Below are 13,677 nucleotides of genomic sequence, written 5' to 3' on the forward strand. Positions count from 1 at the left end.
ACAGCAATACCTCATGTGACACCTAGTCTTGTAGGCCAGATTGGGGTTGTTTTTTTTTTTTTTTTTTTGCTTTTTAATCCAGATAGTATGCCTCACTGTTTTTGCAAGTACTTGATCCTCAAAAGAGGATAAACAAAATTAAAAAGAAATATCAACAACACAACCAAAGGTCTTACAGGCACCTCACTCACAGAAGGCATTTAATATTTGTTTCCACTGAAGTTATATAGAAGCTCTTAATCTCTACCAACAGAGAAGGGTCGTTTCTAGAGCATTTAGGAACTATTTCTTCAGGAGTAGTAAACTGAGTATCATTAATGGTCGCGTATGAACAGACGTGTATATTTTTTTCTGTTGTAAACCTAGGAAAACCACTCCATTACTTTATACAGCGGGGCATTCGTGCCTTTCTCTTCCTACAAATGATTAGACAATATTTTCAGCTAAAAACTACTCCCACCATAGGCCCAACAGAAAACCGTGCAACTCTCTGCCCTGTAGTCCAATCAGAACGAGTTCATTTTCCCCTCCCCCCCGCCCCCGAGCCAATCAGAGTGAGCTTATCCGTCTGGCCTCCCCGTTCTTGAAACCAAACCCACCTGGAGCAGCGCGGTGCTGGGGCCTACCCGCACCGTCACTCTTCGCCCGTTCGGAGTCAGAACCGAGACAGTGGAAAGCCCCGCGCCGCCAGCCGCCGACATCTTCTCTCTCTCTCTCTCTCTCTCTCTCCCCCCGCCCAACAGTCCGGCCTTCTGATGCCGCCGACGCTGCCCGGTCGTGCCGCCTGTTCGATAGCTGAGCCGAATGGCCACGGCAAAGGGGCGCGGCTACAATTGAAGCCGCCCCGCCTCACGCTTTCTCTCCGCTCGTTGGCCTCGCAGCACAATACTGCCGGGACTCCTCTTGCGCTCAATGGAGGTGCATCCTTCACCAAGGAAGACTCCGCTTCGCGCAGACACTGCCCTCTTCCATTAACGTAGGCATAAAGGGCTTCCCACTGAAGAAGAAGATCGGCTTCCTACGCATGCTGGGAACAAACATCTCACGCCCGCGACTGCTGCGGCCGTCTCCCACCCCTTCCTAACTAAGCTGTTGTGCTGCTTTCCCACCTAGCTTAATTCCAGGCGTCAGGAAACCTTCACCGGCTGAATTTCTGCCTACTGGGGGGGCGGCGGCAACCTTGAAATGAACTCACCGTCATGAGAGGACTTGGAACTCGGCTGGGAGCAAGAGCGTACGTTTTTCTCCCCCCCCCCCCCCCCGACGAGTTAGCTTTTCTCACTCTCGTTTAAGTTTCTTTCCTCCTCACGGCTATTGCAAACAGGGCAGTAAAAATAAATGGATATCACTTCCATGTGGGCAGTTGCTGACAAATCTGTGTTAAGTATCATTAGCAGAGTGCTCCAGTTCGTATCCGGTTCCTGTGAAATGTACTTGCACCAAAACAAAAAAATTACAGGTAGATTTAGTCCATTAGATCCCAAAATACCTATAGCATAATACTTTCTAGTAGGACCCAACGCTAAATCACTAGGTAGGGACCAAGTTTTTGAATTTCCCAAAGTTATTGCTCAGACCACTATTGTTTTTTTAAAACTATGTAAGGGGTGTTTAAAGATATAAAGCTGTGAATACATCAAATACCAAGAGAAATGAGCAAAGCTAATTCCAACAGTACCTTAAAGATTAACAACATTTGTAAAAGAACTTTCAAGCTCTTGGATGAGAGGGGGAAAATGCTTTGGGGCATATATATATATATATATATATACACACACACACACACATACAGCATTAATCAAATTATAAATTTTAATTTAGTTTTATAAAATTGTTTTAAAAGCTGCCTCTTTACAAATTAAAATTTATTTATTTATTGTAGCAAAATCTTGCTAAGGAGGCAATAATCAGTGCTTGGAAGATTTAGTTAGTTGGATGGGTTCTCAGGCAGAGAGGCCAACATCTTCTTGGTATTATTTCCTGGTCTCAACCGTAGACCTGGCAGAACAGCTCCATCTGGCAGACCCAACAGAACAGTAAGTCCCGCCCTGATCTCCCTAGGTAGAATGTTCTGCCCTGGTTGAGACCAAGTTTACCACTTTGAGGCTGGAGATCCTGAGCAAGTTTTGATCTTTCAGTCTCAGTGTTCTTTGGGGGGCATAGTGGAAGAAGCAGTCTCATAAATATACTGTAAGTGTCCCAGATGGTAGAGTTTTGAATGTAAGAATCAAAATTTTGAACCTGCTCTGGTCTCCAATCTGAAGTCAGTGCAGCTGGGAGAGCACAGTTATAATAAGTACTCCCCATGGGGTTCCAGTAAGGATCTGAGCTGCTGCATTTTGAAGAAGAAGAAGAAGAAGAGTTGGTTCTTATATGCCGCTTTTCCCTACCCGAAGAAGGCTCAAAGCGGCTTACAGTCGCCTTCCCATTCCTCTCCCCACAACAGACACCCTGTAGGGTGGGTGAGGCTGAGAGAGCCCTGATATCACTGCTCGGTCAGAACAGTTTTATCAGTGCCGTGGCGAGCCCAAGGTCACCCAGCTGGTTGCATGTGGGGGAGTGCAGAATCGAACCCGGCATGCCAGATTAGAAGTCTGCACTCCTAACCACTACACCAAACTGGCTCTCTTTTGGACCAGTTAGAGTTTCTGAACCAGCTTCAATGGCAGTCCTGCATAGAGCAAGTTACAGAAGTCTAACATGGAGATGACCATTGTGTGGATCACAGTGGCTAGGTCGAAGTGCCAACTGACAGTCTTCAAACAGCAACTGGACAGGTCCTTATCCTGGATGCTTTCGGCCATGGGTAGTCAATCTATGGTCCTCCAGATGTCCATGGACTACAATTCCCATGAGCCCCTGCCAGCGTAGTCCATGAATCGTAGTCCATGAACATCTGGAGGACCACAGGTTGACTACCCCTGCTTTAGGCTGATCCAGCATTGAGCAGGGGATGGGACTAGATGGTCTGTACGACCCCATTCCAACACTATGAGCCCATGATTCTAAATGTATGTGCCCTCTGGAATACAGATGGATTTCCCCAGCAGGCACATGCCTGACAGTCCTTATTCTAATCAAGCACTACACATATTGGAACTGAAGAGAGCCACAACTCATATGTGGTAGTGTTGGACCTAGAGCCACCTCTTTGCTCCATACTGTATAAAGATATGTACTATATTGTATTGCTTTTCTCCCATTTTGGTTGCAGCCAGGTAGAGGAAGATCTGCCCCTCCTCTGGCATTCCGCTCTACATCTTTCCCTGGATGCATGGCAGTTGACAGTGGGGCTTGAACAGGGTGGGTTGAGAGGTGGGTGGGAGGGTCTTTTGTTGTTATTTTATAATAACAGGACTGTATTTTATTAAATGTTACGAGCCGCTACAGACTAGCTGGCTAGAAGTGGCAGCATGTAAGTTAAATAAATATTTTAATAATTTTAAAGCAGTTTTACTATGTTGCAAATAGATCAAGATGGGTAACCATGTTAGTCTATAGCAATACTGGACATTTGCTCTTTTCTGTGTTACAAATATTTAATAAAATTAAGTGGCTATGATGTAACATTTTATTTTGTGACATATTCGACACCATTTGATGAAAGGTCCTATTGAATCAGAGGAAGATGATTTTCTGCAGTATCATTCAGCTTGGCTGCATCATCATAATGTAAGGTATACAAAATTACCTCAGAAAGCATTTGGACATCTAAAAACTTTTGCAGCAGAACAAAATATACAGTGAAATATATTAAGAATTAGATTGTTGTCGTCGTCCCCCCCAAATTGAGGAGAACTTACCTTTGGCTTTAGAGGCAGAACCTTTCTCAAGACTCAGAACAATGTTGTCTAATGCAGTGGTCCCCAACCTGCGGGCCACGGCCCGGCGCCGGGCCACAAACGCCATGGTGCCGGGCCGGGGCTCCCTCTCCCCGCCCCCCCCCCCCCGCAGTAAAAAACTTCCCAGGCCACAAGCTTGCGGCCCGGGAAGCTACTTACTGCGGGAGGGCGGGGAGAGGGAATCAGGGCCGTGCCGTGCCCGCGCGGCCCGATCCGCGGGCGCGGCTCGATCCGCGGGCGTGGCTCGCAGGCACGGCCCGATCCGCGGGCATGGCCCGCGCGGGCGCGGTCCCCGCAGGCGCGGCCCGATGCCCTGCCGGTCCCCAGCCTAATAAAGGTTGGGGACCACTGGTCTAATGCACAATCACATGAGGAGACCACCTCTGCATATGACCAGTTGACTGAATTGTTCGGCTCCTTAGCCAAGCCTGTTTCTTTACCCTCCCCTATACCCTCATCTTGTTTTGATTTAGAATGTTATTCAGAGAAGAAAATACTGAGGTCTCTTTTTAGAGAGGCTTGTGCTTCAAATGATCCTGATACATTAAAAGTGTACTATGAACAGAAAATGTCCAAGTTACAATGTCTGCTTTTTTAAAGTATTTTTGAAAACAAATGGGCGCAATTGCTACTAGCCTTAAAATCGAATAACTCCAAGACTTTTTGGCCATTGATCTCTGATTGCTTTGGTTTTAAGTTTGATTGGGCCTCTTCTAATATTTTTCCTCAAATCTGGCCTGATCACTATTGTACTATATTTAGTTTCTCATCCACAGCTCTAACTAAGAATTTGGATATTCTAGAAATTCTAGAATTGATTAACTAAAAGTAGGGAAATCCCCCAGACTAGACAGTCTCCCAGCAGAGATCCTGAAATTTTTTCTTTCTGATGGTCCCTCCCTCTTGTTAATTTATTTACACTCATAAATCACTTTGGAGTAATTCTAGATTCATGGCTTAACCATTCCAATTTTTTAAAAAGATTATCCAAATCTACCTGAAAATTTTTGCCCAAGTAGTTTACTTTCCATAGTTCACAAACTCAATGCTAAACATTTTGAATGGCATCTTATTTTGTGGATGAGTGCTTCTGGAATTATTGGCCCAGAACAAAGAGGTTTTTCTAAGGGGCAGTCTACACTAGATCATTGCCTGCTTCCAGCTTCTCTAGCTGAAAAAGATATGAACTTTGGAACAAAACAGTTATTTGTAGCATTTATTGATTTGAAAAATGCTTTTGACTCAATTCCAAGGGAAGCCGTATTTATAATTTATTTTTATTTATTTAACTTTTATACCATTGATAAGCAGAGACATCACCCTGCCAGCAAAAGTGTGTTTAGTCAAGGCTATGGTCTTCCCAGTTGCAATGTATGGCTGTAAAAGTTGGACCATAAGGAAGGCCAAGCATCAAAGAATTGAGGCTTTTGAACTCTGGTGCTGGAGAACTCTTGCGAGTCCCTTGGACTGCAAAGCGAACAAACCAGTCAGTCCTAGAGGAGATCAGCCCTGCCTGTTCCTTAGAAGGCCAGATCCTGAAGATGAAACTCAAATACCTTGGCCACCTCATGAGAAGGAAGGACTCCCTGGAGAAGAGCCTAATGCTGGGAGTGATTGAGGACAAAAGAAGAAGGGGACGGCAGAGAATGAGGTGGCTGGATGGAGTCACTGAAGCAGTAGGTGTAAACTTAAATGGACTCCGGGGAATGGTAGAGGACAGGAAGTCCTGGAGGATCATTGTCCATGGGGTCACTATGAGTCGGACACAACTTTGCACCTAACAACAACAACAACCATTGCTCTTCTAATTGTCTCACGGTGATTCACAGCATGGGAAATGAAGCATTTCAAAATTGATCTACCCTTATTGTTTTTACTTTGGAAACTGTATACTGGGACCTTGTGTCAAGTCAGATATTCTACCCAGGGCCTCCTACCCACTAAGCTTCCAGTCACTAAAGGAGTGAAACAAGGTTGTGTTCTTGTACCTGTCTAACTTGGCTCAGAATTGTAATCTGATCAATGGACATCCTCCAAAAGCTGACTCATGCGCGAAACCCATGCTATTGTATGCAGATGATACAGCTATCCTTTCCTATTCAAGAGTTGGTTTGTCAATATTTCTCAACTGCTTGTATATTTATTGTCAACACAACTCCCTACTGATTGATTATCTGAAATCTAAAGTTTTATTTTGTTTCCCATGAGTTAGAATCCAAAGAAATGGGCATTGGGGATCAAGACAATTGATCAAGTTAAGAATTTCAGCTATTTAGGCATTACATACAAATATAATCTTAAATGACCTGTCTGTTGTGAGCTTCCAACTTAGCTAAGTGTTCCTCAGTGCAAATTAAATGTTTTAATTTCTTAGAAAGTAACCAATATTATATATTGGTTATAAGAGTCTTTAAGGCTAAAATTTTATCCCAGTTGCTCTATGGTATCCCCATCTGGTTAAAAGCCTTAAATAGAAACACAGAAAGGGTCCAGGGAACTTTCTTCCATCAAATTTTCTGGGTGCCTAAGCATGTGCCCTATACCATGTTATGTGCTGAGATGGGTCGACATTTTTTAGAAACCAAGGCTTGGTTGATAATATTTAAATTCTGGCTTAAAATACTTTTTAGAGCTGAGCTGAGTAATTTTTTTTTAAAAGATGGACCCACAATGCAGATCATGGTTTTCAACCACTGAATCTAAAATCACACAACTTGGATTTCCAGTGGATTTTTAAAAAATATACTGAATGAGTCTGAAATCTTTATTGCCTTGAAAGAAAGATTAGTCACGTTTGAATGGTCAAAAATGTTTCCATCATATCCCTATGTATGTGCCCCCACTGCCTTGGGCATCCAATTAAGTCCTGGGAGAATGGTGTAATACTTCTACAATCTTGTTAGTCCACCCCTCTGTAGAGACTTCATGCTGGCAATAATGAGTTCACTCCCCTACAGCATCCTAGTGGGAAGACACCAGTTTGTCCCTAGGAAGGAAAGATTGTGCTCATGCTCTGCAAACTCCGTTGATTCAACCCAGCATACTATTTTCGATTGTCAGCTTCACATGACCCCCCTCACAGTGAACTGTTTTATTTCCTATTTTTCTCTGGGAATTGGCAAATGATGAAGTTACTATTCCATTTCTACTAAATGATAATTCTGCAGAGACCACACTGTGTGTGACTGAATTTTTAATGGTTGTATATCATGCTAGTTCAAAGATATTTTAAGTCAGTTTTGTATTAATCACACTGTTTGATTGTATCTGTCCCTCCCTTGTTTTATGCCAATAAAGGTACCATTATCAACTCAGTAGAATTAAGCTCAAAACCAATCTGCTGAACTTCTCTTCATTTAAGACATGCCCTGAATTACTGAAGGTCTAATTACCAGTACAGCTAGAGGATGAAACACAAAATGAAGGACTCTCAAGTCTAGCCTCTAGTTTTTGTTCAATATGGTAGCATTTTAAAGGAAAAATGATTAATAAGTTTAATTTTCAAGCAGGCTCTATTCTACAATGTTTGTTGGGGGGAGGGGAGGTAATAGCATAGCAGAGAAGTTCAAAAAGGGAAGCCTATCTGTGGTAGTAGCCAGTGGAACTACTGATGAACACAAGCGCTGCTCCCTAGCAAAAACTTTTCTCAAAGCAAACATTCTTAATAAGTTGACATCCGCCTCAGAAACCTTTCTGTTTTTATTATATCTTTACATCATGAATCTGCAATGCACATGGCATTTATCTTCTATCCTGACTACTTCTGTCCTATTTGTTAACGTTTCCCATATTTTACCATGGTGAGAAACACATAGTTAAATGATCTTCCTGAAAGTATAATTCTCAGAGTATGAAGCAGGAATTCTTATAATAATGAGGTAGGGCTGACATCGGCACACCCTGAGGTAGGGCAGCTGTCAGGGCCAGGTCTTCTGTTGGAGCCCACTGATCACCCACACACCTCTTCTGCCAGTTGTCCAGAGTCACTGTTGAATGGCATGTGGGTCACGTTCCTAGTGGTAATGTCAGGTTTTATAGGCAACTGAGCGTGAGTGGTGGGAGAGCTTGCAAGCGGAAGGACACAAAGGCAGGTGAAAAGCAAACAGGGTGCCCCCATCCCTCTCATTATAGCCTATGGAGAGTTTGTCCCATAAGATATAAAGGAATGGGGGCACCCTCTTCGGGTGCCCCTAAGATGTGGACCCTTTGGACCAATCATTCTGAAATTTGGAGGGGAGTCAGGGAAGAGCCTCCTGGAGTTTGAATGCTCTACCTCAAACCCAACCCCCCCCCCCAAAAAAAAACCACAGGAAAGGCAGGAATGCCGAAATTCCCATTATAGTCTATGGTGCCGAAGCACAGGCATCCGGATTGGGCCCTTAGTGAGTCCTTTGATTTTTTGTGGGGGAGGGTGGAATTGTTCCTGATTGGGGAGGGAGAAAACTTTAAAGAGGCCTGCCTTGGGTTTAAACTGGGGGGGTTGCTTTGTCTGCAGGATTCAATGCCTATTCGTTGCTCCAGGCAGTTTGCTTTTATTAAAAAAAAAAACATCCCTGGGAGAAGGGAGAGGGAGGCGGGTGTGAGGGTGGGAATTGGAGGCAGAGATAGCGCCACTTCGGCTCCACACATTTCCTTGGCATGTGGCCTGCTGTTTGCTCTCCTGTAGCTCACGCTTTTTAGGCTGGGGAATACACTTTATGCGATTCCCCAGCTAGCACTTGAAAATGGAGGATTTAGTTTGCTGCTTGGATGCTGGATGTTGAAGACGTCATGCAAAATGCCAAAAATATGGCTTCTGCCATAAGGTAACCATTTTACTATATTTAATAGGTGCGGAATAACCCAGTTTAACACAAATACCCTATCAAAGCCCACACTCCCCCTTTTCAAGTATTTTTTTAAAGATACTCCATTACATATTCACATGGAGAGTTATTTGGGCTATGAAGAAACAATAGAAACATAATCTTCCCCATTTTCTTTATAAACATTGATTAATTTAACTAAAAATTAAAACATGCCGATTCGCTAAGGCTTGTGAGGGGGCATGTTTTCTCATCATCAGCTATTTTTATCTTCCTTCCCTAGCAGCCCCTGCAGCACCTCCCCTCACCTGCTTTTCTCTTTCTGACCCACCAGCCAACCTACCTTTATCTGTCCTGGCTATAGTTTTTGCTCCCCCTAGCAGCCTCTACCTGGGACACTGGTCCCATTGCATACTGTGGGCTGCTAGGCTGGGCCGAGTTGCACTACATGGAATTTCTAGAGGAAATCATGAGGCAGACTGGAGACCAGGGGGTCTGCTATCTCAGCACCATGCAACTGTATAGCTTTGTGGAAGACTCATTACTGCCACTGATGAAAGATATTAAATTGAAAATGGAAAAACCATTTAGACAGTGTTTTGGCTGAATCCTGGTGGAAATTATAATAAAGGGATAACAGACTCTTATATTTCTAATATTATTTTATTAAGCTATTGGATAGATTTTTTTCCTCTTGTTTGTGTTATAGGGATTGTCCACTTCCTTCTTGTAGCATGTTGAGTGAGTAACAGCACCTGGAGTGGGAGTGGGAATGGGAATGTTAACTAGATTTCTCTAACCCTCATCTTTCCCCACCTCTCTGACTTAACAGGGCTTCTGTTGGTTTCCAGTTCTAGAAATGAGGTGGAAAAGGAATTAGAAGAGGCAAAATTCCAGACCATATAAATTTAGCAAATATAAGCTAGTGGAGCAACAAACTGTTTTAATGAGATGTAAAAATTAAGCTATTACAGGCAATAATGTAATGATAATTACTTGCTGGGACTTCAGAAAGTAACAGATTTTATCAACATCTTAAAACTCAGCAATTCTTTACAACTTAAGCTGATCCATCAGCATTAAGAGCTGCAAGACATGTTGAGGGAGTGTGTCTTGAATATTACTGATTTCAGTTTATTTACAGGTCTTTAAAATAAATAATAAGATAAAAATGGAAATGTAACAAAAAGTATTGAACATGCTAATACCCTCAAACTACGCAATAGCTTTTTAAAGATAGTGCCATACACCTGTTAATTGCTGGTAGCTCTGAATATGTATGAGTATTAATATCTGTTTACATTTTAATCCGGTGTAGTTCAAGCATATCACTTAGAAGTCACAATATACAAAAGTGAAATACTGAAGGCTCAATCACAAACAATTCCCTTGAGAAGGAAAGATGGAAAGAGCCTAAGGAAGCCAAGGTGGTTCCATAAACAGTTGTCAAATGATTTGAGGAATAAAAAAGAGTCATTTAGGAAATGGAAGGAAGGCCTTATTACCAAGAATGAGTATAAACAAATAACCAATAATTGTAGGGACAGGGTTAGAAAAGCTAAAGCTCAATATGAACTTAGGCTAGCAAGAAATGCTAAACATAACAAAAAAGGCCTCTTTAGTTATATTTCAAGTAAGAAAAAGAATTACACTGTAGGACCACTGCTAGGACATGAAAGTGAAATTTTAACAGATGAAGAGAGGGCTTGAACTGCTTAACTCCTATTTCTCCTCAGTCTTCTCTTGTGAGGGAAATAGTGATCAATGTGGCAAAAACGTAAAACAACATAGGGGATGGGAATGGTGGTCTAGGATCACTGTTGGGGCAGTCCACAAAAACCTAGTTTCTTTAAATGTAACAAAGTCTTCTGGGCCAGATGAATTGCATCCAAGAGTACTAAAAGAACTTGCAGATGTAATCTCTGAACCCCTGTCAATTATTTTTGACACTTCTTGGAGAACAGGTGAGGTGCCAGATGATTGGAGGCGGGCAAATGTCCCCATCTTCAAGAAAGGGAAAAAAGAGGATCCGCGTAACTACCTGTCAGCTTGACATCTGTAGCTGGCAAAATTTTGGAACAAATCATCAAACAGTCAGTCCTTGAACAGCTGGAACAGAGTGCTGTGATTTCTAAGACTCAGCAAAATGTCAGATTAACCTTATCTCTTTTTTCGAAAAAGTGACTACTTTGCTGCATCAGGGGAATGCTGTGGACATAGTTCATCTGGATTTCAGTAAAGCGTTTGATAAGGTTCCACATGATATTCTTGTTGACAAGTTGGTAAAATGCGGTACGGATCCTAATTTTGGCAGGGGCTCATGGGAATTGTAGTCCATGGACATCTGGAGAACCACAGGTTGACTACTCCTGGGCTAAACTGAATAAAATTAAGTTCAATAGGGACAAATGTAAAGTTCTGCATTTAGGTAGGAAAAACCAAATACACCAATATAAGATGGGGGAGACTTGTCTTGGAAGTAGCAAGTGCGAAAAGGATCTAGGAGTATTCTTAGACCATACATTGAACATGTGTCAATAGTGTGACTCGGTGGTTAAAAAGGTGAATGGGATTTTGGGCTGTATCAAACAGAGTATCGTGTCCAGATCACAGGAGGTGATGGTATCCCTTTACTCTGCTCTGGTTCGGCCTCACTTGGAGTACTGTGTTCAGTTTTGGGCACCACAGTTGAAGAGGGATGCAGACAAACCTGAGCGTGTCCACATGAGGGCAACAAAGATGGTGAGGGGTTTAGAGACTAAGACATATGAAGAAAGTTTGGGGGAGCTTGGTCTGTTTAGCCAGTAGAGGAGGAGACGACTGAGAGGGGATTTGATAACCATCTTCAAGTATTTAAAAGGCTGCAGGATGGAGCAGAGTTGTTCTCCCTTGCTCTGGAGGGACGGACCAGAACCAATGGGATGAAATTAATTCAAAAGAAATTCTGTCTCAACATCTGGAAGAAGTTCCTGACAGTTAGAGCAGTTTCTCAGTGGAACAGGCTTCCTCGGGTAGTAGTGGGTTCTCCATCTTTGGAAATTTTTAAACAGAGGCTGGATAGCCATATGACAGAGAGGCTGATTCTGTGAAGGCTTAAGGGGGTGGCAGGTTACAGTGCATGAGCAATAGGATTGTGAGTGTCCTGCATAGTGCAGGGGGTTGGACTAGATGACCCATGAGGTCCCTTCCAACTCTGATTCCATGACAACACACTGTTCCTGTAAAGGTACAAGATGTATTTGGACAGATGTGACTAAGAGCAGATGTACTTGGTGCAATCTCTCTCTTTTGCTCTGCACCTCTGTAGATATGCTACAGTAATGTTTCCATCAAAATGTGATCCTGGACTTTCCTCTGATATGCTAAAAACCTTCCCAGAACTTTTCCTATTTAACATGAGTTAGTATCTGTGTTATCAGTGTGATATAATATAGTGTGATATAATTAGTGTGATATAACCCCTTCAGTGTTAAAACATCTTGAGATGAAATTGATGTGAAATACCAAAACTGGTTTTCAGTGAGGGTGCATTCACAGCAAGGGTGGGAAGAGGGGATGGATTGTAGCACTGAAAGGGATTATTTTAGTTCTATTAAGCTTTCCTTTTTAGTAGTAAATTTTCTTCTTAAGCTTCAGATATTAATGTAGACCTCATGATGATAAGTAGAATCAAACATACATCCCAATTCTAATGCCAATACAGTAAAAGTTTTATCAGTAGGCCTTGCATTTGCGCAACTGCAGAGGGGAATTACCAGCCTGCAGTCCCAATTTCTCACCCCCAAGAAATTGAGGAATAGGAGAAGAAAATAGCCCTCATATAACAATGTTCTAGAATATGTTCCCTAGTCTCTATAGTAAAGACCAGCCTTTCTCAACCTTTTTACTGTTGAGAAACCCTGAAATATTTTTCAGGCTTCAAGAAACCACAGAAGTGATGTAAGCAGGCCATCCCTCCCTGCCATGGCTCAGAAGTCACATGTCACCAGGAGTGACATCACATTCCATTGTCCCCCGCTTCCCAAGTGCCAGAAACAGCCCAAAAACCAATTCCACCAGGCTGGGGCAGCCATCCGCCACTCCATCATCCCCTGCCACCCCCATACCCCAATGTAGTTTAGTTAAAATAAGAGTTCTTACTTCTCTGGATTCCAGTTCCTATCACATACAATGAGGCCAGGAAAGATTTTTATGACTGGAACCCCTCCCCTTTCCACCACCTCCAAGCCCACCATTGGCCATTGGGGGTTGACATAACCATATATGGTTATATATGACCTGATTTTTTAAAAATAAAATTCAATGAAAAATTTAAATTGGCACAAATGTGAAAATGTGCTGTGGAAGCCGAGTTGAAATCCATAGCAGTTCAGGGGAGAGGAGGTGAAAAGACATCCTATAGCAAGAGTGGAAGTTTGGAACACCTTTCTTATGAGGTAAGGCTAAAGGAAGAAATTAGACAGGTTTTTTAAAGTATGCATATGTGGGGATGGTAGATAAAAATACTAGAATTACGGATCAGTTACGTTTATAGGCAATAGATTCAAGATGGAAAAAAAGAAATAGTTATTCACTCACTGAGTAATGATATTGTGGAATTCACTGCCAATTCAAGCTAGATATTTTCATGGAGGATAGTTCCTTCAATGGCTATTACTCATTATGAGTAAACTCCACACCCATAAGAAGTAAACCTCTGAACACCAGTGATAGGAGCAGGAGTGAAAAGAAGGAGGTACAGGATGGAGTACTGGTGTGGCTGAGCACTGTGTGCAAAACAAATGCTCTGTGGACCAGCCAGTAGGTGATGTGACCTTGGAGAGCCACTATGAGTCAGAATAGGCAATACATTTCTGCCAGCCTTCCAGGTTTCCTCCCAGCTTTATGGCTATTTCTACTAAACCTACTTTGGTATAATCTTCAGAAGATTTGAGAAAGTATGAAAATAAAAGTGCAGATTTATGAACTTTTCCTCCCACATCCAGAACCATGTTCCCCCTCCCTCTTTTTAACTACAAATAATAAAACTA

General features: G+C 42.5%; 1 protein-coding gene across 4 annotated transcripts in view; it reads right to left on the reverse strand.

Annotated features, from left to right (window-relative positions):
- ASPSCR1 (ASPSCR1 tether for SLC2A4, UBX domain containing) overlaps window positions 1–1,216 on the reverse strand; it is a 121,918-nt gene extending 120,702 nt beyond the window's left edge. The window contains exon 1 of one of the 4 annotated variants that reach the window (XR_013229447.1): window positions 600–1,151. Coding sequence is in view for 3 of the 4 variants with exons in the window: in XM_077328041.1 (XP_077184156.1) it covers window positions 600–701 (102 nt within the window). In the remaining variant the exon portion in view is untranslated. Of the gene's footprint in view, window positions 1–599; window positions 1,155–1,195 lie in introns of those variants that run through there. The other 3 variants (XM_077328041.1, XM_077328040.1, XM_077328039.1) reach the window with 3 other exon arrangements.
- Between the last annotated feature and the right edge of the window lie 12,461 nt (window positions 1,217–13,677).

The sequence above is a fragment of the Paroedura picta genome, chromosome 3, assembly GCF_049243985.1.
Source record: "Paroedura picta isolate Pp20150507F chromosome 3, Ppicta_v3.0, whole genome shotgun sequence".
NCBI lineage: Eukaryota > Metazoa > Chordata > Lepidosauria > Squamata > Gekkonidae > Paroedura > Paroedura picta.